The sequence below is a fragment of the Caretta caretta genome, chromosome 4 (genome assembly GCF_965140235.1).
Source record: "Caretta caretta isolate rCarCar2 chromosome 4, rCarCar1.hap1, whole genome shotgun sequence".
Taxonomy (NCBI): Eukaryota; Metazoa; Chordata; order Testudines; family Cheloniidae; genus Caretta; species Caretta caretta.
The window spans coordinates 119,230,529-119,253,358 of NC_134209.1; the positions used below are offsets into that span (position 1 = coordinate 119,230,529).

The 22,830-nt window shown below is 42.0% G+C and overlaps 1 protein-coding gene across 6 annotated transcripts in view; it reads left to right on the top strand.

The window, feature by feature from the left end:
• ADGRA3 (adhesion G protein-coupled receptor A3) overlaps positions 1 to 22,830 on the top strand; it is a 130,864-nt gene that overhangs the window by 69,881 nt on the left and 38,153 nt on the right. For all 6 annotated transcript variants that reach the window (XM_048848710.2, XM_075127998.1, XM_075127997.1 and 3 more), the window contains 6 exons: positions 6,002 to 6,203; positions 11,715 to 11,864; positions 14,427 to 14,588; positions 14,873 to 15,076; positions 19,172 to 19,385; positions 19,607 to 19,815. In XM_048848710.2, the coding sequence (XP_048704667.1) occupies positions 6,002 to 6,203; positions 11,715 to 11,864; positions 14,427 to 14,588; positions 14,873 to 15,076; positions 19,172 to 19,385; positions 19,607 to 19,815 (1,141 nt within the window). The remainder of the gene's footprint in view (positions 1 to 6,001; positions 6,204 to 11,714; positions 11,865 to 14,426; positions 14,589 to 14,872; positions 15,077 to 19,171; positions 19,386 to 19,606; positions 19,816 to 22,830) is intronic.

Genomic DNA, 22,830 nt, shown 5'->3' on the forward strand with positions numbered 1-22,830 from the left:
GTGACCTTTGAAGAGAAGTAGGAATTTGATGATACAGAAGACCTTCAATGTGCGACAGAAGCTAATGTTACTCTGTGTTACCAGTGAAAATGAAAACTACAGCTGTAATGATCCTCAAATTCCACCTCCTCTTCTTTTTGTGGAACCCCCTCTAATGTGTTCATTCTATCCCTTCTTCAGACACAGAAATGTACCTTTGAAATTTAGACATATTTTGAGATGATTTTAAACTAGATATAGTTGTAATTAAATATGTAATCATTTACTGAACTATTAAGTTCAGGTCTAAATTTTTTTTACCTGCTTTAGGGAAAAATGGCTGGGTTTCAAACTGTTTGATAAACAGGGAACATTTTGGTTTTCAATCTGCTAATTTCTAATTGCTGAGGCCTTGTCTACACTACAAAATTAGGTCGAATTTATAGAAGTTGGTTTTGTAGAAAGCGTTTTTATACAGTCGATTGTGTGTGTGTCCACACAAATGCTCTAAGTGTATGTAGTCGGTGGAGTGTGTCCACAGTACCGAGGCAACGGTCAACTTCCGGAGTTCCTGCAGTCTCTGCCACCCATTTGAATTCTGGGCAGAAATCCCAGTGCCTAATGGGGCTAAAACATTGTCATGAGTGGTTCTGGGTACATATTATCAGGGCCCGCCTTCCCTCCCTCCCTGAAAGCAAGGGCAGACAATCATTTTGCACCTTTTTTCTTACCTGTGCAGACGCCATACCACGGCAAGCATGGAGCCGCTCAGCTCACTGTCACTGTACGTCTCCTGGGTGCTGGCAGACGCAGTACTGCATTGCTACACAGCAACAGTTTATTGCCTTTTGGCAGCAGACAGTGCAGTATGACTGGTAGCCGTCATCGACGTAGTCCAGGGTGCTCTTTTAACCGACCTCGATGAGGTCAGGGGCGCCTGGGCAAACCTGGGAGTGACTCAGCCAAGTCATTTCCCTTTTAAGTTTCGTCTCATGGCGATTCAGTCCTACCGGCAGTGCACTGTCTTTTAATCTGCAGCCAGCAGAAGACGATGGCCAGCAGTCATACTGCACCGTCTTCTGCCGAGCACTCAGGTGATGACGCTGGCTACCGGTCGTACTGCACAGTCTGCTGCCAGCAAGATGTATAAAGATAGAGGAAGTGGATCAAAACAAGAAATAGACCAGATTTGTTTTGTATTCATTTTTGCCACCCTCCCTCTGTGAAATCAACAGCCTGCTAAACCCAGTTTTGAGTTCTACCCTTGAGGGGGCCATTTTGTTTCTTGCAAAGCTACCCCTTTTGTTGATTTTAATTCCCTGTAAGCCAACCCCGTAAGCCATGTTGTCAGTTGCCCCTCCCTCTGCCAGAGCAACGGCAAACAATCGTTTTGCCCCCTTTTCCCTGGATTGCCCCAGCAGGAGCAGATGCCATAGCACAGCAAGCATGGAGCCCGTTCAGCTCAGCCCAGCAGTTATGACCATTGTAAACACCTCACGCATTATCGTGCAGTGTATGCAGAACCAGCACCTGAAAAACCAGGCGAGGAGGCGACAGCAGCACGTTGATGGGGCCCTGAACACACTTTTCTCTAAAACCGCTTTCCCCTGCAATTTGGAGATCATGGTGTTAATGGGGCAGGCTCATGCCATGGAACGCTGATTCTGGGCCCGGGGAACAAGCACAGACTGGTGGGACCGCATAGTGTTGCAGGTCTGGGATGAATTCCCAGTGGCTCCAAAACTTTCCTATGCGTAAGGGAACTTTCATGGAACTTTGTGACTTGCTTTCCCCTGCCCTGAAGTGCATGAATACCAAGATGAGAGCAGCCCTCACAGTTCACAAGCGAGTGACAATAGCCCTGTGGAAGCTTGCAACACCAGACAGCTACCGGTCAGTCGGAAATCAATTTGGAGTGGGCAAATCTACTGTGGGGGTTGCTGTGATGCAAGTAGCTAGCGCAATCGCTGAGCTGCTGCTATCAAAAGGTAGTGACTCTGGGAAATGTGTAGGTCATACTAGATGGCTTTGCTGCAATGGGATTCCCTAACTGTGGTGGGGCTATAGACGGAACGCATATCCCTATCTTGGGACTGGAGCACCAGGACAGCCAGTACATAAACCGCAAGGGGTACTTTTCAATGGTTCTGCAAGCACTGGTGGATCACAAGGGATGTTTCACCAACATCAACATGGGATGGCCGGGAAAGGTTTGTGATGTCAGACCTCAGCGAAATCAACATTCCCATTGTTATTGCTGCTTGTTGTGTGCTCCACAATCTTTGTGAGAGTAAGGGGGAGATGTTTATGGCGGGGTGGGAGGTTGATGCAAATTGCCTGGCCACTGAATACGCACAGCCAGACACTGGGGCGGTTAGAAGAGCACAGCAGGAAGCAGTGCGCATCAGAGAAGCTTTGAAAACCAGTTTCATGACTGGCCAGGGTACTGTGTGACACTTCTGTTTTGTTTCTCCTTGATGAAAACCCACCCCCTTGATTGACTCTAATTCCCTGTAAGCCACCCACCCTCCCACCTTCAATCACAGCTTGCTTGCAAAGGAAATAGTCACTATCATTTAAAAAACATGTATTCTTTATTAATTGATTATAAAAATAGGGAGATAACTCACAAGGTAGCCCAGGTGGGGTGCGGGAGGAGGGAAGCAAAAGGCCACTTTAAAACTTGTTGAATGACAGCCTTCTGTTGCTTGGGCTGTCCACTGGGGTGGAGTGGTTGGATGCCCGGAGTCTCCCACCCCGTATTCTTGGGCGTCTGGGTGGGGAGGCTGTGGAACTTGGGGAGGAGGGAGGGCGGTTAAGCAGGGGCTGCAGCGGCAGTCTGTGATCCTGCTGCCGTTCATGAACCTCCACCAGATGCCGGAGCATGTCCGTTTGATCCCGCAGTATCCCCAGCATTTCCTCATGCCTCCTCTGATTTTCCTGCCGCCACCTCTCCTCACGTTCATTGGCCACCGTCCTGTACTCTGCTATTGTGTCCCTCCACACAGCTCTGTCAGTGCTGGACGACTGCATGAGGTCAGAGAACATGTCATTGCACGTGTGTGTTTTTCACCACCTTATCTGAGAACCTCTGGGATGGAGGAGGGGGGCTTGAAACATTTGCAGGTGCTAGAGGAAAAAAAGGGAATGAAGTATTTAAAAAGATACATTTTACAGAACAATGCTATACTCTTTCATGGTGAACAACACTATTCACATTACATAGCACATGAGATTTTGGTACAAGCTCGCATTTTGCATCTTATATTGAGTGCCTGCGGCTTTGGTGTTAGATCACACATGCAGGGTCGGGCAACAGAATTCGGCTTACAGGGGCCCATGGTAAGCCATAGTCTTCCAGCTTCTGCAACCTTCATAACAGCAGCCCCCTCCTTTCCCATACCAAGCAAAGCCCGTTGAGCCCATTTACTGCTGCAGTTTTCCTGTTAACGTGCAGCAGCAGAAACCAAACTAACGCCCTCCCCCCATCCAATTCTCTGGGATCATCACTTTTCCCATCCCCCCACCGTGTGGCTGGTATCAGGGAAGATCCCTGCTAGCCAAACGCGAACAGCTCAGCTCCAGTGGCCCTCCCTCCCCCACTGCGTGGCTAACTGTGGGGAGGATTTCTTTTTAGCCACAGGCAAACAGCCCAGTAGGAACGGTCACCTCAATGTCCCCTTAATGAAATTCCCCTATTTCAACCCGGTTACCATGAACAATATCACTCTCCTAAGGATAACACAGAGATAAAGAACAGATGTTGCTTGAATGCCAGCAAACACCGGGACCATATGGTGCCAGTCTTTGTCATGCAATGATACCAGATTACTTGCTACTAGCATGGCGTGGTAAAGTGTCCTACCATGGAGGACGGAATAAGGCTGCTCTCCCCAAAAACCTTCTGTAAAGGCTTTTAGAGTACCTCCAGGAGAGCTTCATGGAGATGTCCCTGGAAGATTTCCGCTCCATCCCCAGACACATGAACAGACTTTTCCAGTAGCAGTACTGGCCACGAATGCATGCCAAGTCCTCAGGGCTACTTAATCATTAAAAGACGCTTGCTTTTATAACATGTATTATATTTAAAAGGGTACACTCACCAGAGGTCCCTTCTCCGGCTTCATTGGGTTGGGAGGGTATTTCAGTAAGAGTGATAAAAAGATCCTGGCTGTTGGGGAAAACGGTGTGCTGTGTGCTCTCCCCAAGCTCGTCGTCCTTCTCAACTTCCCCATGTGCAAAATCTTCAGCCATGGCGGAGAGTATCCCATCCTCTGAGTCCACGGACAGGGGTGGGGTAGTGGTGGTGGGCCCCCCTAGAATTGCATGCAGCTCAGCATAGAAGCGGCATGTCTGGGGCTCTGTCCCGGAGCGTCCGTTTCATTCTTTGGTTTTCTGGTACGCTTGTCTGAGCTCCTTAAGTTTCACACGGCACTGTGTTGCGTCCCTGATTGTAGCCTCTGTCCCTCATGGCCTCTGAGATTTTTTGAAATGTTTTGGCATTTCGTCTTTTGGAACATAGTTCTGATAGCATGGATTCCTCTCCCCATACAGCGATCAGATCCAGTACCTCCCGTTCGGTCCATGCTGGAGCTCTTTTTCGATTCTGGGACTGCATGGTCACCTGTGCTGATGAGCTCGCCTGGCCAAACAGGAAATGAGATTCAAAAGTTCCCGGGGCTTTTCCTGTACACCTGGCCAGTGCATCTGAGTTCAGAGTGCTGTTCAGAGCAGTCACAATGGTGCACTGTGGGATAGCTCCCGGAGGCCAATACCTTCGAATTGCGTCCACACTAACCCTAATTCGAAACGGCGATGTCGATTTCAGCGCTAATCCCCTCACTGGGGAGGAGTACAGAAATTGGTTTTAAGAGCCCTTTATGTCAAAAAAATGGCTTCGTTGTTTGGACGGGTGCAGGGTTAATTTGGAATTAATGCTGCTAAATCCGACAAACTCATAGTATAGACCAGGCCTTAGTAGGTAGAAAAGTGTAGGTGGCAAGAGAAACTTAAATTGCTCATTCTCAAGAAGGGGACCACGTTTTAATTAAGTTTGAGTTGGGTTGATGGCCTTGAAGTATTTGACATGCCAGATATTTTTCATGGTTTTTAAATCTTCCATTGTTAGTATTGATGGAAATATGTTAATTAGCCTGACAGCTTAACTGTGTATTTTAATACATCATTTGGACTCCTTTTTTGACATGCTGAGTGAATAATCAGCTCAATAAATGTTGCCATTTCATTTTTTTCTGTATTATCTGATTGGTTTTATGCTTTAAAAAAGAAAGTAAAGGTTAGAGATACAGAATTTTGTTTGGGGGGTGCATGGTCACAAACCAAATATGGGTGTAGAACATCAGTTTCCTTCCAAGGAAACCTTTTTTCTTCCTTTTCCTTGTCAGTGTAGAGGAGCGGTTGTCCTCACATGAAAATTAATTTCTATTCACTCTGACAGCAGAAATTGGTGTGATAAGAGAATATCAAAATTGTGTTGTAGATATATGATGCTGGTCCAGTTGCTTTCTGCTCACTTTGAACTGTCTTCTGTTGATATCTGCAGCTGAGAATCAGCAGACAGATGGAGTAAATCTGAAAGTTACACTGACACATGTGAGCAGAGCAAGTAGAAAAGCTGCAGAGCATCTCATAGTGAATGTAACATCCAATTATAGAACACTTAATCTGGAAATCTTGCCACAAAAATTGAGTAAATTCCCATTTGGAACAAAATTGCAATCTTTTCTAATGAGTTTTTATATAACTTTCTCTCCAGTGTGCAGACTGATGAAAGAATAGAAACAATAGAATACTGACATTAGAACTCATTTTTGTTAATAAATCCAGATACAAATTGCCTGAAAATACTGAAGGCTCGCCAATGTGGCCTTTTAAATAGTTAGCAGATATTTTGTTCTGAAGTGTCTTTTATTTGGTGCCATAGTGTTTAATTCTTTTTATTTACTCAATTTTTTACACTTGTCATGTAAATTTGTTTAATCTTTTGCCTTCAACTCTGTAGGTGGCCTAGAACATTGGCAGGCATTACTGCATACCTACTGTGTACTCGTTACTCTGCTGGCAGTGGGATATATCCTGGCAACTCTCAGGATGAGAGAAGAGCTTGGCGCAGATGTGACAGAGGAGGATTCTGGGCAGAAGAGGACTATTCTCGGTGCCAATATGCAAATGATGTTACTCGAGTCCTGTATATGTTTAATCAGGTAATTTGTACTTCTCTATCTTTTGTGAAACTATTTTAAAATAACTTAAATCAAGATCTTCAATGAAAATAAGATTTTGAAAATTTGCCTCTCCACTGCAATAGAGCTACGACTTTGTCACGGAAGTCACAGAATCCGTGACTTGAGCTTCCGGCGCCTGGGAGTTGGAGGGCCCCACCACCCTTGGTGTCTGGGAACTGCAGGAGCCTGAGCGCCCAGCTGCAGCGGGGCCGCCCCGCAGTCCCAGCTGCAGCGGTGGTGGGGGGACCCTCCAACTCAGAGCCTGCAGCTCCCCATTTTGTCATGCGTATTTTTAATAAAAAAGTCACGGATAGGTCATGAGCTTCCGTGAATTTTTCTTTATTGCCCGTGACCTGTCCATGACTTTTATTAAAAATATGCATGACAAAGTCTTAGCCTTCGTTACAAAGTATCTAGTGTTCACTGGATCAATGTATACACCATTTGTTATCTGATCATGTCTCTTTATTAGCATTTCACAGCTCAGAACCTAACACTGGAACCTGTGGGATTACACAAGAATTTGGTTTAGCTTTCCTTTCAGAGGCCACCGGATATTTTAGTGAATTGGAGAATTCGGACAACCTCTGTAATGGGGTGCACTCACCTCTCACGGGTGCCCCTGGTCATCAAGTGTGTGCATGCTGCAGTTTTTTCCTCAATTTCCTCCACTAGTTGCCCTCTGTCGGCCGCTGCACTCCTCAGGCAGGTCTTCGGTGACTCAGTCCTCCGTCTGAGTTATGGACAGTCCATATGCCAAATTAAACAAACTTCTTCCGGGGTACATAATTCAAAATGTCCCCAATGTCCTGTAGCCCTCCCTGGGCTCAGTCTTTACCCAGTTCGAAAGGGCCTATCCTGGTACCCTTGGTTGGTGTGTCCTCCTCTGCAGCCCTCCCTGGGTTCAGTTTTTAACTAGTCCAACAGTGCCTGTCACGGTACCCTGGCTTGGTCTGGGTAGGGTGCAAGGCTCCTACTCGAGACTTGAGCAGAAGCCTGAGGGCATGTTACCTAGGGACTCATTACTTCTCTTAGGTTTCAGAGGAACAGCCGTGTTAGTCTGTATTCGCAAAAAGAAAAGGAGGTGTAGCTCACGAAAGCTCATGCTCAAATAAATTGGTTAGTCTCTAAGGTGCCACAAGTACTCCTTTTCTTATTACTTCTCTTAGAGACCTCAGTGACCCTAGCCTTCTTGCTGAGCCCGCAGTTCGCTGACCACCAGCTCCCCACTGAGTCAGTCTCAGTGCAGCCCCCTTCTCTGGGGTGCCAAAGTTCTAATTCTCTTCCTTAGGGCATAGCCACTTCCTCCCAGTGGCTGGTGGGGGGGAACTGGTCCCACACACTGCGTCGCATCCCAACCCAGGGACCCTTGCATAGTGTAGCAGCCTTGCACTATGTCCCTTTACTAATGGCTGCTCTACATTTCCGTGGCCCACTTCCCATAGCCCATTTTAGTTGAGTCCCAGCAACAAGCCAGAAGCTCCTTCCTCGCTCCCCCGGTCCCTGCCAATAACTAGTCCCGACAGCCAGCCAGGAGCTATTCTTGGGCTCCCCCGGTCCCTGCCAGCAACTGATCTGTCCATCCCTGAAAAGGGATGGACAGATCCTTGCAGCCAGCCAAGGAGCACCTCTTACTCCCCCAGTCCCTACCAGCGGACTGAACTCATGCTGGCCCTGCACCTCCTTTTATAGGGTCCTGCTGAGTCCTGATTGGCTGCTCCCTGCAGCCTCTCTCATTGGCTGCCTCCCCTGAAGCCACTCTAGCCCACTTGGAGGACCTCTCTACTGCTCCTTTCCTGGGATGGGTGTTGAAGGAACCTGAGGCCTCTGGGCCTAGTCCACCCCGTCTCAACCTCAAACACCCTCCCCAAAATGTAAAAGGTTACTCTAGCTGTCTAGTATAGCACTGGGTCAGACTTACTGAATTCTGAGCTGTTCTTGTCTCCAATTTAATCACACAGACTCTTGGAACATCACTTTGTTATAGACACAGTTTATTGATTCTGTAAATCATTAATATTTATTTACAAATGCAGATACACTTTAAAAATAGAGATATTAATCATACTTAAAAATATACCATACATTTTTTTACCCTAAAGTTTTTGTGTTTTGAGACCGTTTCAGGCTCTGTCTAGATTGTAGTGCTTTGTTCTTTGCTATTTGAGTTGATTTGACAATTACTTTGAGTTAACTAACGCTATTGTAAATGTAATTGTAGGTGCTCTGCATGATGAACCATAAATGTTTGTGAAGTGTCACTCACATTAGTTAAATGACAGTCATTCACCCAAAAACTGGGGCTCTGGGTTTGAAAAACAGTGGTGAGTAGCTACAGCAATCAGGAATTTGCAACCTCTAATCAGGGCCTAATATGGTTCTCTTTATGCCCACTCTCACTCACCAATGTTTTGTAAGAATGTTGTAACAGATTATGCCTAATACTTGAAAAGAATTTCAAAACATCAGTGCATAGAATATTGAAATGGACTAATACTCCCTTTGGTGAATTATGAACATTTACAGATGGAAAAGCTGGAAATCTGACATAAGTATAGACTTAAGTTTCAGTAGTCCACTGGAAATTAAACGTTAAGTAATATGAAAATGATCCAGGATGTGGTCAGCCTTAAATCTTATTTCACTTAATCCTGTTTATTCTTTGTCCCAGAAATATTCCATTAAAGAAAATGAACAAAAAGTGAAAAAGAAAAGAAGGAAAAGCCTTCCTAAAAATATAGAAGAAACTTTAATTTTGAAACAACTTGCAAATTAATGCTGGATGAAAGAATTACACACACATAGCACTGGATCCTCTCAAGTCTGAATGTGCATTTACTTTTAACAAGTAAATAAACCTACAAGGTTCATTTCTTTGCATGTTTCTCAAACCCAGAATCACTCATAATTGAAACCTCATCCAAATAAATTACTGAATTTACCTGGGAGTTGCAGTCAGCCATGGGTCTCTTATGTGGGTGTTTATAAATGAAACACTTTCCTGAAAATTCTGAATAAATTTCCATTAACCATTAAAAGCAAACAGCAAGGAGAGAGAGCCTTAACCGTAATCTTCTACAAATATTACTATATGATACACGTGCAGAATCAGTAACCATAATTCAATGGTGTTGCCAATACGACATGGTATTAGAAAATTAGCACCAAAACACCACCTGGAATTCAGGACATCTGGGTTCAAGTCCTTGTTCTACCTCAGACTTTCGGTGTATAACTTTGGAAAAAATGACTTAATAGCTGTATGCCTTCGTTCCCCATCTGTAACATGGGGATGATAACGCTCCTTTCTCTCACTCTTTGTGTTACCTGTTTAGATTGTAAGCTGTAAGGGTTTAGACTGTCCCAGACTGTATTTTTACAATGTCTAGAATACTGGGGCGCCAATTCTGGTAGATGGGCCTTTAGGGAGCTACCATTATAGAAACAAATAATGGACCTAACAAGTTGACCCTTTTATTTTTTGGCAGACATAGGTCAAGAAGGAATTGACTAGAAGTTCCCAGGACAGCAACTAAATTAAGTGGGTGGAACATGTCTGTGATTAGGGAGCTTCACTTAGATTCCATCCTACTGCTACTGCTCTTTGGGGGGCAATATTTTTTTCATAGTTAGGGAGAGTTCTGTGAGTCTCATGTTAGAAAACTGAAACCCAAGGTGAAAATCCAGTCAGGAATATTTTAAGAGAAGCAGGATTACTGGTCTAATTTTTCCATATTTAAATGTATAATTATTTCTCTGCTCTGTCAAAATTGTAAGGAATGTTCAGAAATGTTACCTTAATATTGAGCTCTGTGATTTAATTATTCCTTTAGAAGAAGTAATCTGAAAATTATCATCTTTTTCTGTGTAACAAAATTTTAGGTAGGTCAGCAAAACTTTAGTAATTTTTTGCACAGAAAACATTTGGATCTCCCAAAAATTTTCAGTGCTAGATTAAATAGTTTTGGGGCCCTGTGCACTATGGAAATTGGGCCTTCCCCACACCTTCACTCAAACTTGGCCCGGCTGCCCCCACCATGACAGAGGGGAGAATGGGGTACACCTGTGCATCACTGTGACCCCCGTCTAATTCTTCTGCAACTGCTGTCCACCCTGCACAGCATTAAGAGGGGCCACTTAGCAAAGCACCCTCTCTCCAGACATTCACTATTCAGAAACAAATGCCTCTCATCCCACATGTATCCCAGCAATCCTCCACCAGCTCCCACTTACGCTGAGATTCCCCAGACACATCCCAGGAGACCTGACACATATCCCACTCACCACAGCCCCGAGTGCCTCCCAACATCCTGGCCACTCACCAGCATCTTCACTCCACTCCCACCCCGTGGTAGGGCAGCTCCTCCTGATTTTGGCCACCCAAAATGCCAGGTTGCAAAACCACTCAAATTTGGCCCCGTCATCATTCTTCCCTTACCCCCTGCCATCATGATGGAGGGACAGCCGAACCAAATCTGAGTGGCATTGCAGGAACTCAGGTTTGGCCTTTCCCAACACCACCCACAGAAATCAGTTGGTTGGGGGGCCCCCTGACATGGTAAATCCAGGCCCAAAGATTTGTTTTGCTAGACTGTTTTTGTCTTTATTTAGGGACTAGGTATATTATCTTTTTAATACCTGGTAGTTTAAATTAAATATTGGTCTGGATCCGAAATGGAAGGAAACACTGAATAAAATGGAACGTCCAGATGTGACTGCTACGGTTAATTTTGTGTTAAAGGGAATTCTTCATTACCTTAAGAAAAAATTACGGAAATATTGCTTAATCCAGACAGATTGATATACATTGTACTGTGACTTGCATATCATGAATGTGACCTTTTAATGTAAAAATGAATTCGCTGGTTTAAAAAAAGAAAAGTGCAGAGAGATTATATGCAGTATTTGAACTCTGAAACTTGATTTTTGTTAATGATGCATTATGGCTGCTGAACTAATATACGCTAGGGATATCAATCATTGTTTTCTAAAGCCATGCTTCCAAATCTACTGGTGCAGGCACCGATGCTGCAAAGAGAACCATGCAGGTGAGACCCTGTGCAGTGCCACAGGAAGTCCATAGGACTCTGGGAGGATGCAGGAGTCTGCCTGCCTGGTTTTTGTTGCAGGAGTGGGACACTGAACTTTTCTTATATTTTAGGGAGAGCCTCTCATTAATTTCAAGTACATTTTCTATTTTAAATATGTCAATAGATATTGTGGCTGTAGTGTGTGTAGCTTTCTCTTAGCTTGTCTAGCTATGAAACATACTTTTCATGCTCTAGGAATTTTGGAAAACAATTTTATCTATATACACAGGAAATAGATGTGCAAAGGAAGAGAAATTTATTAATTGTACTTTATTTAAAAAATTAAGGTTTTGTTTTTGTTTTACAGTAGTCTCAAATTTGAAACACTTAGGCATTCTCCTAAATTGTATTTAGATTTAAATGTTCCTTTTTTTGGTGCTCATATTTGTTCTTTATATAGATGCCACTCAACCTTACTAATGCAGTTGCAACAGCAAGACAGCTTTTGGCTTACACTGTTGAAGCAGCAAATTTTTCTGATAAGATGGATGTTATTTTTGTGGCTGAAATGATAGAAAAATTTGGAAGATTTGCTGAAAAGTACAAAGAGGTACCTCTAATATTTGATACCATTTTCAAGATAACTGGATGAAATATTTGCCTTATTAAAAATACCTGTTTTAAATAATAAAACCTTCTAAACCTTAGGTTGAGGAGCTCAAATTTCAGGTTCTATTCCATTTTTTTCTTTGTTTAGTAGGTTCCTGAAGTTGCTGACCCATGGTCAAAGACTTTGTATTCATGCTGAGATCCTCCAGCATTCACTGGACCTGTAATGTCTCTGGTCAGCAATGGAGCAGGGAGATAGGTACAGTACGTCTGGTTTTATTTAGTATAGAGTGGGTCACCCAGGTTTTCATTAGAATGATTTTATATAAAAAGCTGAATAATGAAAACCTCAGAGATCCTCTCAGTAATGAATAAAACAAGACTTATCTTTTTCCCCCCATGATAGCCTGGCTTTATTCAATATTGAGGTGTATCTCTAAGGTTTTTCAGTCATCTTATATCTTATGGGATATAAGACATTAAAATAATATCTTAGAGAGTGTTTATTGTTGAGGGGGAGTGGATAGAAACTCCTTTTCACTGCTGAACAGTGGTTTTGATCTCACTATTCAGTGCATATTGGAAAGTTGGAGATCATAGTGCAATAATTTGGAACTTGGCCAAAAAAACATGCCCACCCCATGCAAACATGAACAAATAATGTAGTATAAAAATTCACAATAAACTCTTTGGAGGATTTTCACATTACAGTTCCCTTTTAAATACATAGCTCAGTTAATTTGTCCTAAATTTAATGTTTCTATATGTTTGTGAAATAATTAAAAAAATAATTTATTAAATGATTGTTTTTAGTACCTAACCTAAAATATGGATTGCTGCGTGATTTAATATATTATAAGGGTATTGTTTTCTCAGCAATGATTTGTCAATCTGTTGTCACTCTGCCACTACTTGAAGGTAATAAAAGCGATAAAACTGTCAATGTTAAATTCATTCATAGTGTTTTTAATAGTAGCTGAAGTTCCTCAGTTTCTCTGTAGATGATGTATTGTTCTTTTTGTTTTTTTAACCATATTTAGTGAAACCTGTTTGATTTGTTGGTATGTTGGAAAGTTGCAAGTGATAGGCCATTCTCTAGCATGAATAGCCAATACATTTAATAATCTTCCTTTAGTCTAAATAAAAATAAAGTTTTAAATTAATCACTACACATTGCTTTCCTGGAATTAATTAAAATTTAGAGCTGGTAAATATATGAAATATGTTTTCAAGTGGCTTTTCATTGTGCAGTTTGAATAGTCTGAAAGATGTAGAATACATGAATTGTAACCTTAATAGCTTCCTCAGTGTCAGGTGTCCACTAGAAAAAACAAACATTCGGGGAGTGGGGGGTCTGTGTCAGACTATTCCACATTAGAAAATGAAAAAAACTATAAGATGTCATCGCGGCTTAGAAACATTTTAAGAAAATTCTTGATGACATTGACGAAAGAGTGGGCGAGTGTGACTTGATAATAAGTTCATGATTTATGCAGAGAGAATCAATTAAGTTTGATTCCTATAATTTTAGGAATTTCTTGTTGACTTTTATGATAAATTATCAGTTTAACCAACAGACTTATAAGAAGTTGTATGTTTTATAATTAAATTAATAAGCATTTTATCCATTTGCCTTAGTTTTGATTTATTTCAGAAATATTTATTAAATAAGGGCCTGATCCTGCAAAGTATTGAGTGCCGCCCTCTCTCTGTTGACTTCACTGACAGTTGAGGGTGCTCAGCACCTTGCAGGATCAGTCCCTAGCAGAGCAGTGGAAAAGATGTGGCAAATCTTCACTTCCAGGTATGGACTTCCTTGTTTGAAAAGCTTAAAAATCTCACTGCTGTCTTCTTACCTGCTATTGTTAAAAAGTAACACCCCAGATTACAGTAACTGAATGAGGTCAGGTTTTTTTGTTTTGGTCATCTGACAGCATTCATATATAGTCTGTGTCACGTTTTGCTCTGTATGAGGCACTGATCCTGTAAAATCTTACAGATGTCCTTCACTTCATAGAGCTGTTGTCAGTGCTCACAGTTAAGAATGTGCATAAATGTTTGCAGGCTTGGGGTCTAACTTAGGAAATTTCCAGGGTTGGGGGTAGAGGAGAGAGGAAGGTTGTGGCAAAAGAGGGAAAAAAAGAAAAACTTAAATTTCCAGAATTGACAGTGTCTGGTTATCAGAAGTACCACCAAAAACTACTTTTAACTATTGAATAGATTAACGTTGAAGTTGATGGTAGCCCTCTTAAATGTCTCATGCTCTTTTGCTTTTGGAGTATAGTAAATTTAACTGACAGAAGGGGAAAACAAAATATATTGTCTTAACAGTAATATTACAGTGAGGTAAATATCTGACTCTTAAAAGCCACTCCAGTAACATACCTGACAAATAATGGTTGATGTGGGAACAACTGTTTTCTTGGTTTTTTTTAAGATGCTGACAGTAGTATTAGGTTTCCAATAATTCTGGCTTGAAAATAATCTTATGCTTCTTATTGATGTGCCAAAAGATGAATGACCGAAGCTGACATGGTGTTTTCTTATTTCTGTCCCATACTAGCTTGGTGATGTGATGGTGGACATTGCAAGTAACATTATGCTAGCTGATGAACGTGTTTTGTGGATGTCACAGAGAGAGGCCAAAGCTTGCACTAGAATTGTACAATGTTTACAGAGAATTGCTATGTATCGACTAGCAAATGGAGCTCAAGTTTACTCAACAGTAAGCATAAAGTTCCATTAATTTAAAGTAAACATTTCTGGTTTATTTTGAAAAGTGAATTTTTTTTCATAGTTAATAGATTTTGACATTGTCTGATTTGTGCTTCAAGGTCTAGAATATTTGAGATTCCTAAAAGGAAAAAAAATTATTCCGACCAAATTAATCTGACAGTTATACAGAATGCTTTTCTGGTCTTTGTATAAAATTAATGTGAAGAATCCTTTGAAGATTGTTTTTATGTGGTATAAAGTTATTTATTGTCTATATGATTTTTCTTGTCACAGTACTCTCCAAATATTGCTCTGGAGGCTTACGTAATAAAGGCAACTGGCTTCACTGGGATGACATGCACTGTATTTCAGAAAGTGGCTGCATCAGACCGTACAGGACTTTCTGACTATGGGAGAAGAGATCCAGATGGAAATCTAGATAAGCAATTAAGCTTTAAGTGCAATGTTTCAAATACACTGTCAAGTTTGGCACTAAAGGTCTGATGCTCATTGTTTCTGTATTGGCTTATAAGACTTAGAGATTAATTGGTTGGAAAGTGACTTAAATTAAGTTTCCAATGTTAAAATATTCTTACTGCATTGTAATACAGAACAGTTATTTAAGAACAAGAGTAGAGAAGCTATGAGAGGAATAAAGAAGTTGGTTTTGTGTTGCTTTTGGCTAAATTACTCAAAACAATTCTTAATGGACCGGTGTCTACATTAAAAAAAAACACCACCAACACCATACTCTTAGGCTATATCTACACTACAGAGTTTTGTTGACAAAAGTTATGCTGTTGCATGTCCACACTATGTTCTTTGTGTCGGCAGAGTGCATCCACACTGAAAGCTCTTGTATCAACACAGAGAGCAGTGCACTGTGGGTAATTATCCCACTGTGCAGCTGGCCACAAGGTGCTTTGAGAAGGGTTTGCAATGCCTCATGTCTCTTTTGCCGACAGAACTGTGAAGTGTAGACAAGGCATTAGACACACACAGTATTTCAGCAGCATGGAAAGTGAATTACCTCCTGACCTCTTTTTAATGTTCAGTACATTTATTTTGGTATGCTGTCTGCATGTTACACTTAACTTTCAAGTTAAAAAAAAGTAACCTTTAAGATACGTTGACTTAACTCAAATTTTTTACTTTGACACACGTCTAAACAAGTGTGTCTCATGGTGATTGAGGACATATACATATCTAGATAAATACTGACAGTGTGAAGGAGTACAAACTAGAAAACAAGTCTGACAGATTCATTTGCCTGTATATAGGGGGAAGTACTTAACTCTGACTCCATGGAAAATCCATTTGTGATTAAATGCCAGTGCAGCTTATCAATTTGCCATTATTGCTTCATATATTGGAGCTTCACTGCAGATGTGTACTGTACCAATAACTTGTGTACAAAATTGTAGATAATGCCCAGTGCTTGAATTATGGGGGGAAAAAGTAGGAGGACCCCTTAATGAATATGAGCAGTCCTGCAGGCAATATGGAGCATGGTGCCAGGTAATCCTCTGGCTGGCCCTTGTGCTTCAATTCTATTCTCTGCTCTGTCAAGCTGAGTCTTCTCCCCTCTGCCCTAGCCTCCCACCGCCATTTCTGCCCTGCCTCTTTCCCTACCCCAACTGCCTCCTCCTCCCTTACCAATTAAATCCTGCCTTCTGCTCCAACCCCTAACTCTCCCTCCCTATCCCTCCTGCCCTGCCCTAAACTCCCTGATTTCCTTTACCTGTTACCCCACCATCTTCTGCACCTGCCTTTTCCCCCTCTCAAGCTCCCCCTGTTGCACCCATCACAGCACTTCTTCTGCCCCACTACCACTTACACCTGTCTGCCTTTTGCCCCTGCCTCCCCCCCAGTCTTCTGCACTCAACTAACAACCCCATCTTCCCTGCTCTAGTCCTGCCTCCAGCTGCACCTGACACCATCCTGCCTCCCCTAGTTCTGCACTTGCACACCATCTTGCCCTGCATCCAGTCTGATTCTCCCTCACCCCACAGAGCCCTCTCCCCGGTGTGGAATTCTTGGAAGGGGTAAGGCTGGATTTTTGCTCCCCTCATCCCCCCGGGTCCTCCTGCCGTGACAGTTCTGTTCTCTGTCCTCATTCCCCTCTTGTAGGTCCCCCAGGTCCTCCCCCCTGCCCCGCCCATCTCTGGAAGTGGAGTGGTCGGGACCAGGCATGGCATGCATGAACCAATCTCTGCTGAGCAGCGGGCTAGGGCACCGGACAGCACCTCTCTCTTGCTGATGGGATGAAGGGGCTTCTTCAACGCAGGCATTGGAGCCTGGTATCCACCAATAAATGCCAAGCATGCTCAGTGAGACCTGCTTCCTCTGGTCATGGGACCCCTTGCCCCTGCAGTGGTGGTGCCAGGGCTGCTGATTGGTCCAGCAGCTTTCTACTCCCTTTGCAGACCCTTCCCTCTCTGTGTCTCCCCACCATAGGTTTTTGGCACTTGTTGCTGCTGCTCTCTCTGAAGCTCCTGGCCCTGCTGCTGGCCATACAGGGAAGAAGTAAGGGGGCCAAAACATGCCCCTCTGGTGCCTTTGAATAAGTCAGAAGTGAGGTAGCTCCTAAAAGTAGTAAGGGGGGCTTGGCCCTCTTAAGTCCCTCATGTAATTCAAGCACTGCTAATACCACTCCAAATGAAACAATTATAGCATTTACCTTTACATCTGCCTGTGTGCATGTCTGGCATTTGGCCTTGCCTGTCATGTCTAGCTCCCAAGAGATCTCCCAAAACATTAGGCATAGGCACTGACTCTGTGGGTGCTCCAGGGCAGAGCACCCAAAGAAAAAAATTAGTGAGTGCTTAGCACCCACTGGCAGCCAAGCTCCCGACCCCTCCCCTCAGTGCCTCGCCCACCAGTGACCCTGCTGATCAACTCCTCCACCTCCCTCCCGGTGCCTCCCACCAGCCGTGGTTCAGCTTTGCAAGAGGCACGGGGGTGGGGGAGCAGAGGAGAAGGGACAAGGTGTACTTGGGGGAGGGGACAGAACTGGGTGGGGAAGGGGCAGAGGTTTGGGGGAAGGGGTGGAGTGGAGGCGGGGGCCTGGGTCGAACAGACCTACCCCACCATGTAGAGAGACTATGACTGTAGGAACTTGTTATTAACAATTTGAGCTTTACTGGCTACCAGAAAGGTAACTATGTACTAAATCTCCCACCATCTTAAGAACGGCCATTCTGGGTCAGACCAAAAGTCCATCTAGCCCAGTATCCTGTCTTCCGACAGTGGCCAAAGCCAGGTGCCCCAGAGGGAATGAACAGGCAATCCTCAAGTGATTGCACCCTCAGCAAGTTTGCAGATGACACTAAACTGGGAGGAGTGGTAGATACGCTGGAGGGTAGGGATAGGATACAGAGGGACCTAGACAAATTGGAGGATTGGACCAAAAGAAATCTGATGAGGTTCAACAAGGAGAAGTGCAGGGTCCTGCACTTAGGACGGAAGAATCCAATGCACAGCTACAGACTAGGGACCGTATGGCTAGGCAGCAGTTCTGCGGAAAAGGACCTAGGGGTGACAGTGGACGAGAAGCTGGATATGAGTCAGCAGTGTGCCCTTGTTGCCAAGAAGGCCAATGGCATTTTGGGATGTATAAGTAGGGGCATAACGAGCAGATCGAGGGACGTGATCATTCCCCTCTATTCGACATTGGTGAGGCCTCATCTGGAGTACTGTGTCCAGTTTTGGGCCCCACACTACAAGAAGGATGTGGATAAATTGGAGAGAGTCCAGCGAAGGGCAACAAAAATGATTAGGGGTCTGGAACACATGACTTATGAGGAGAGGCTGAGGGAGCTAGGATTGTTTAGCCTGCAGAAGAGAAGAATGAGGGGGGATTTGATAGCTGCTTTCAACTACCTGAAAGGGGGTTCCAAAGAGGATGGCTCTAGACTGTTCCCAATGGTAGCAGATGACAGGACAAGGAGTAATGGTCTCAAGTTGCAGTGGGGGAGGTTTAGATTGGATATTAGGAAAAACTTTTTCACTAAGAGGGTGGTGAAACACTGGAATGCGTTACCTAGGGAGGTGGTAGAATCTCCTTCCTTAGAGGTTTTTAAGGTCAGGCTTGACAAAGCCCTGGCTGGGGTGATTTAACTGGGAATTGGTCCTGCTTCAAGCAGGGGGTTGGACTAGATGACCTTCTGGGGTCCCTTCCAACCCTGATATTCTATGATTCTATGATCCATTCCCTATCGCTCATTCCCAGCTTCTGGCAATGATTAACAAATAATTCCATGTTAAAGGGTGTTTTAAGGTTTTTAGTTAAAGCATGTTTTGGTGGATTATTGGAAGCATTACAGTCCTGAGCTCTGTATAAACTTTGTTTCCTTCAGACACTGTTGAAAGGAAAAGGAGTACTTGTGGCACCTTAGAGATTAACAGTTAGTCTCTAAGGTGCCACAAGTACTCCTTTTCTTTTTACGGATACAGACTAACACGGCTGCTACTCTGAAACCTGTTGAAAGGAAGAAAGCCCAACACTGATGAACTGGAGGAGCTTCTAAATAAGACCAAAAAGTCCCTTTTTTGTTCAGAGATTAATACTTCTCAAAATCTGTTTGTTTATAGAACACTATTGTAGAGGCTTCTATTCAGCTGCCACCCTCCCTTTTTACACAAAAGCAGAAAAGAGAAATTAGGCCAACAAATGAGTCCATCTACAAGCTTCAACTTATTGCATTTCGCAACGGAAAACTTTTCCCAGCAACAGGAAATTCAACAAATCTGGCAGATGATGGGAAACGACGTACAGTAGTAACACCAGTTATTCTCACCAAGATAGGTTTGTTTTTGGTTATTATTACATTTGTATGACCTTAGAAGAATGCCAAAGCTTTAGAAACCTGATCCTTGACATTATATTCAAGAGGTGTACTAATGTTTCAGTTAGCACACCTCTAAGAATCAGATATTATCCAGCATTAATATTTACAGTGTGTTTTGAAAATTAAACATTTAAACATTTTTATATAAAATCAATTCCATATTTTTTTTTTCAAATAGATGGTTTAAGCTTAGCTAATCACCACATTGCTATTAACGTGACACTGCGACGTATTGCTCATGGAGCAGATGCTGTTGCGGCACAATGGGACTTCGATCTGCTCAATGGACAGGGAGGATGGAAGTCTGATGGATGTCACATTATCTCTTCAGATGAAAACATTACCACCATTCAGTGCTACTCCCTCAGTAACTATGCAGTCTTGATGGTATGGTATTTATTAAGGTTTTTTAATTTAATCAGAAATAAAAAATGTTCAGGAAAAATATAGAGGGTAAATGTTTTGCGTTTAGTATAATAAAATATTGTGGGAGTGGGGGGTATCCTCACACAAACCAACTTCAGAACAATTTTCACTTGTTTGTATTGGTTTAGATGTTGGCATAAAGTATGGTTGAAAATGGTAGACTGGCAACACTGTAAATTTTACTGCAGAATATTTTAAAGACACAATAGGTTTTTCTTATGAAACCTTTCAGTATGGTACTATGATATATAAATCTATTCTAATGACCTAATAATTGTCAGTCTGCTTTTGTGAACTTTAGAGTCCAGGTCTAACAATGACCGCCTCAAATGAAGAATAGTAGGCAGCAGAGAAAATAATAGGAATAACTTCTAGGCAACAATAGAACTTGTCAGGTTAGTTTTAGTGTCTATGGATATGAGGTTTTTGTCCATTTCCACACCCTGGCTTAGAGCCACTGAATCAATATTGGTATAAAATGCCTATTCATGATCATACTTCCTGGAAAAGTGGATGAATATATGAATATAAGAAAAAAGATTATGGTGTTTAGTTACTACACAAGTCAAAGTACAGTATTTGTTAAAGACATTCCTACAAGTATTTTGATTTGAATGTCTCCCATGTATTGAGCTCAGTAAAATTACACCAGTTCTGAAATACAGTGGCAGGAATGAAATAGTGAATTGAGGGAAGTGCTTTCCCCATAGTAGGTTATCTTTTTGTCACTGTTTGTTCCCAGAAGACCCCTTCTCCCTAACTTAGCAAACAGTTGGTATTCTTCCTAAATGTACGTCTCCCAAGATATCGGCTTTTGGGGAAAAGGCAAAGAAACATTTTGTTTCTGACAGGTAAAGTGACAGGGACTCTGCTTGTCTGCTTTCTTGTGCTGCTCCGATGGTTCCTATCACAGAGTTATAAGAGCAGACCTCTAACAAACGAAAGTATAGATTGGGATATAATATTGAGAACATCAGTATAAGAGGAAATCAGGTGAAATACTAATAATAAATAACATTTAGAAGTTACACTTGCAAAATTAAATTTCATAGAGGTAATATTATCACTATTTATTACATTTGAGATGCTACATATGGTCTTAAAAATAAGTCAAACATTCTCTCCAAATCATGTTTTGAAGGAAAAAGAATAATTTAGGATAAGTAATGCATGAAAAATGTGGTGGCTTTTTTATTATTATTTAGCAGAACAAACTGTTAAACTTAAAAAAAAATTAATAAAAGAGAAGATTAAATGGTAGAATACCAAAAAGCAGTTTTTTTTAAAGGAGGAGACTTTGTAAGATTTGGCATGATGCCATAGTGTATGAAGCCTTTTAAATGGAAGATCTCTTAAATGAAAAGTTGCTATTTTTGAACAGTTGAAGGTACTTTCATCATTACAATCCTAGAATTGGATACTCTATTCTTTTATCTTACTTTTTTACATTTAATCATCTAAAATGTAATAGACTTTTTAAAACCTGAAATATGTTATCTATGCTTGTTCAGCTTACGTTCAAGGAGGGATTTTACTTGAAGTTAAATATAATTCTGCCACCTGGAGGAAAGAAAATTAAGGAGATACACCATCTATATGTTTGCAAAATCATTAATCTTATTAGATTTCTGTATTCGCACGTAAAGATTACATGGAACATTGTTGCTATGAGTTGCATACACAAATTTAAGTTTCCACAGGAAAAAAATATTTTGGTTTAAGGTGACAAAGCTAGAAAATGACACTTAAGGATTTGAGCCTCAGTGCCTGAACACAACTTAATGAAGAAAAATTACAGTGAGCTTTGTTGTAATTTTGTATTTTGACAGTGGAGCTGGAAGAAAGTGGTGTTTCTCAATAATGAACTTGCTTGTTCAGAGACTTCTCCTTCAGCTCTAACTTTCCCTTATAGGAAGGGTGATTATGTGGTTTTTTTCTCTTAAATTAATTGTTTATTATAGTGCCGTTATTTAAGGCTTTAACATTGGACAAATATCAAAAGCTTTGATTTAGATAAGCATCAGAACTTACGATAGTTTTTCAGAACTGCCACACCATTTGAGCAATTACCTTCCCCAAGCTTAACCTTTTGATACAATTGCTCCATTTTACAACCTTTAGAAATTGTAGACAGTTTACTTTCTGTTTTTCAATTAATGTTTTTTGTTTAACTACTTTTTAGTTGTGAAGACTGTAAGACACGCAAGTAATATTCGTGCCGTTATCTGAATCCCAGTACTTTGCATTTCTACGTGCAAGATTATGGGATGTGGTGAGATCACTGTGCTAGAGATGTATAGGGAAATATTATTTCTATTTTCTCCTGTAATCTACCTCTCTGTATGTATTTCAGAACATTACACTATATATTTTCTACATCTACACTAATTATGAGGAGAGACATAGTGCATACCCAATTCTAGCTGTTTAATGAGCTGGAGCATAAGTATGATTTTTATAGAAGTAATGTGTCGAACAAATGTTCAGTCAATTCATTAATCTGAACTAATAGTACAGGAAGCTTCATGTGGCTTGGTGAGTTCTGTGGGCTATGAAGTGCTTGCAGTGGGAGGAGCCCATAACCACTGGCCGGTTACAAGTACCCTTCAGTTTCATCTAGTTAATTCTAGTTGTACATGTCCAGAAACAAGAAGAGTCTGTCACAGATTTGCCAATAGAAACAAAACTGCCGAGAATCACGGTCTGTTGGACTTAAGACAAGATAGTACTGGCCGAGCAGTAAATCCTGCCTATGCTGTAATGATGGAGAATCAAAGTTGCAATGAAGTTCTTAGTCTGAAATGAGGTATTTTTACAGCTAAGTTTAAGACAAGAATTGGATTCTGGAATATTAGAATACTTTGGAGCACAGGGAGGCTGATAAAGATTATCACAGAAATGTAAATCTTTGGCCTAAGTGTACTTGGACTGAGTGAGATGAGATGGACTAGATGAGGCAAATTATCAGAGGAAGGT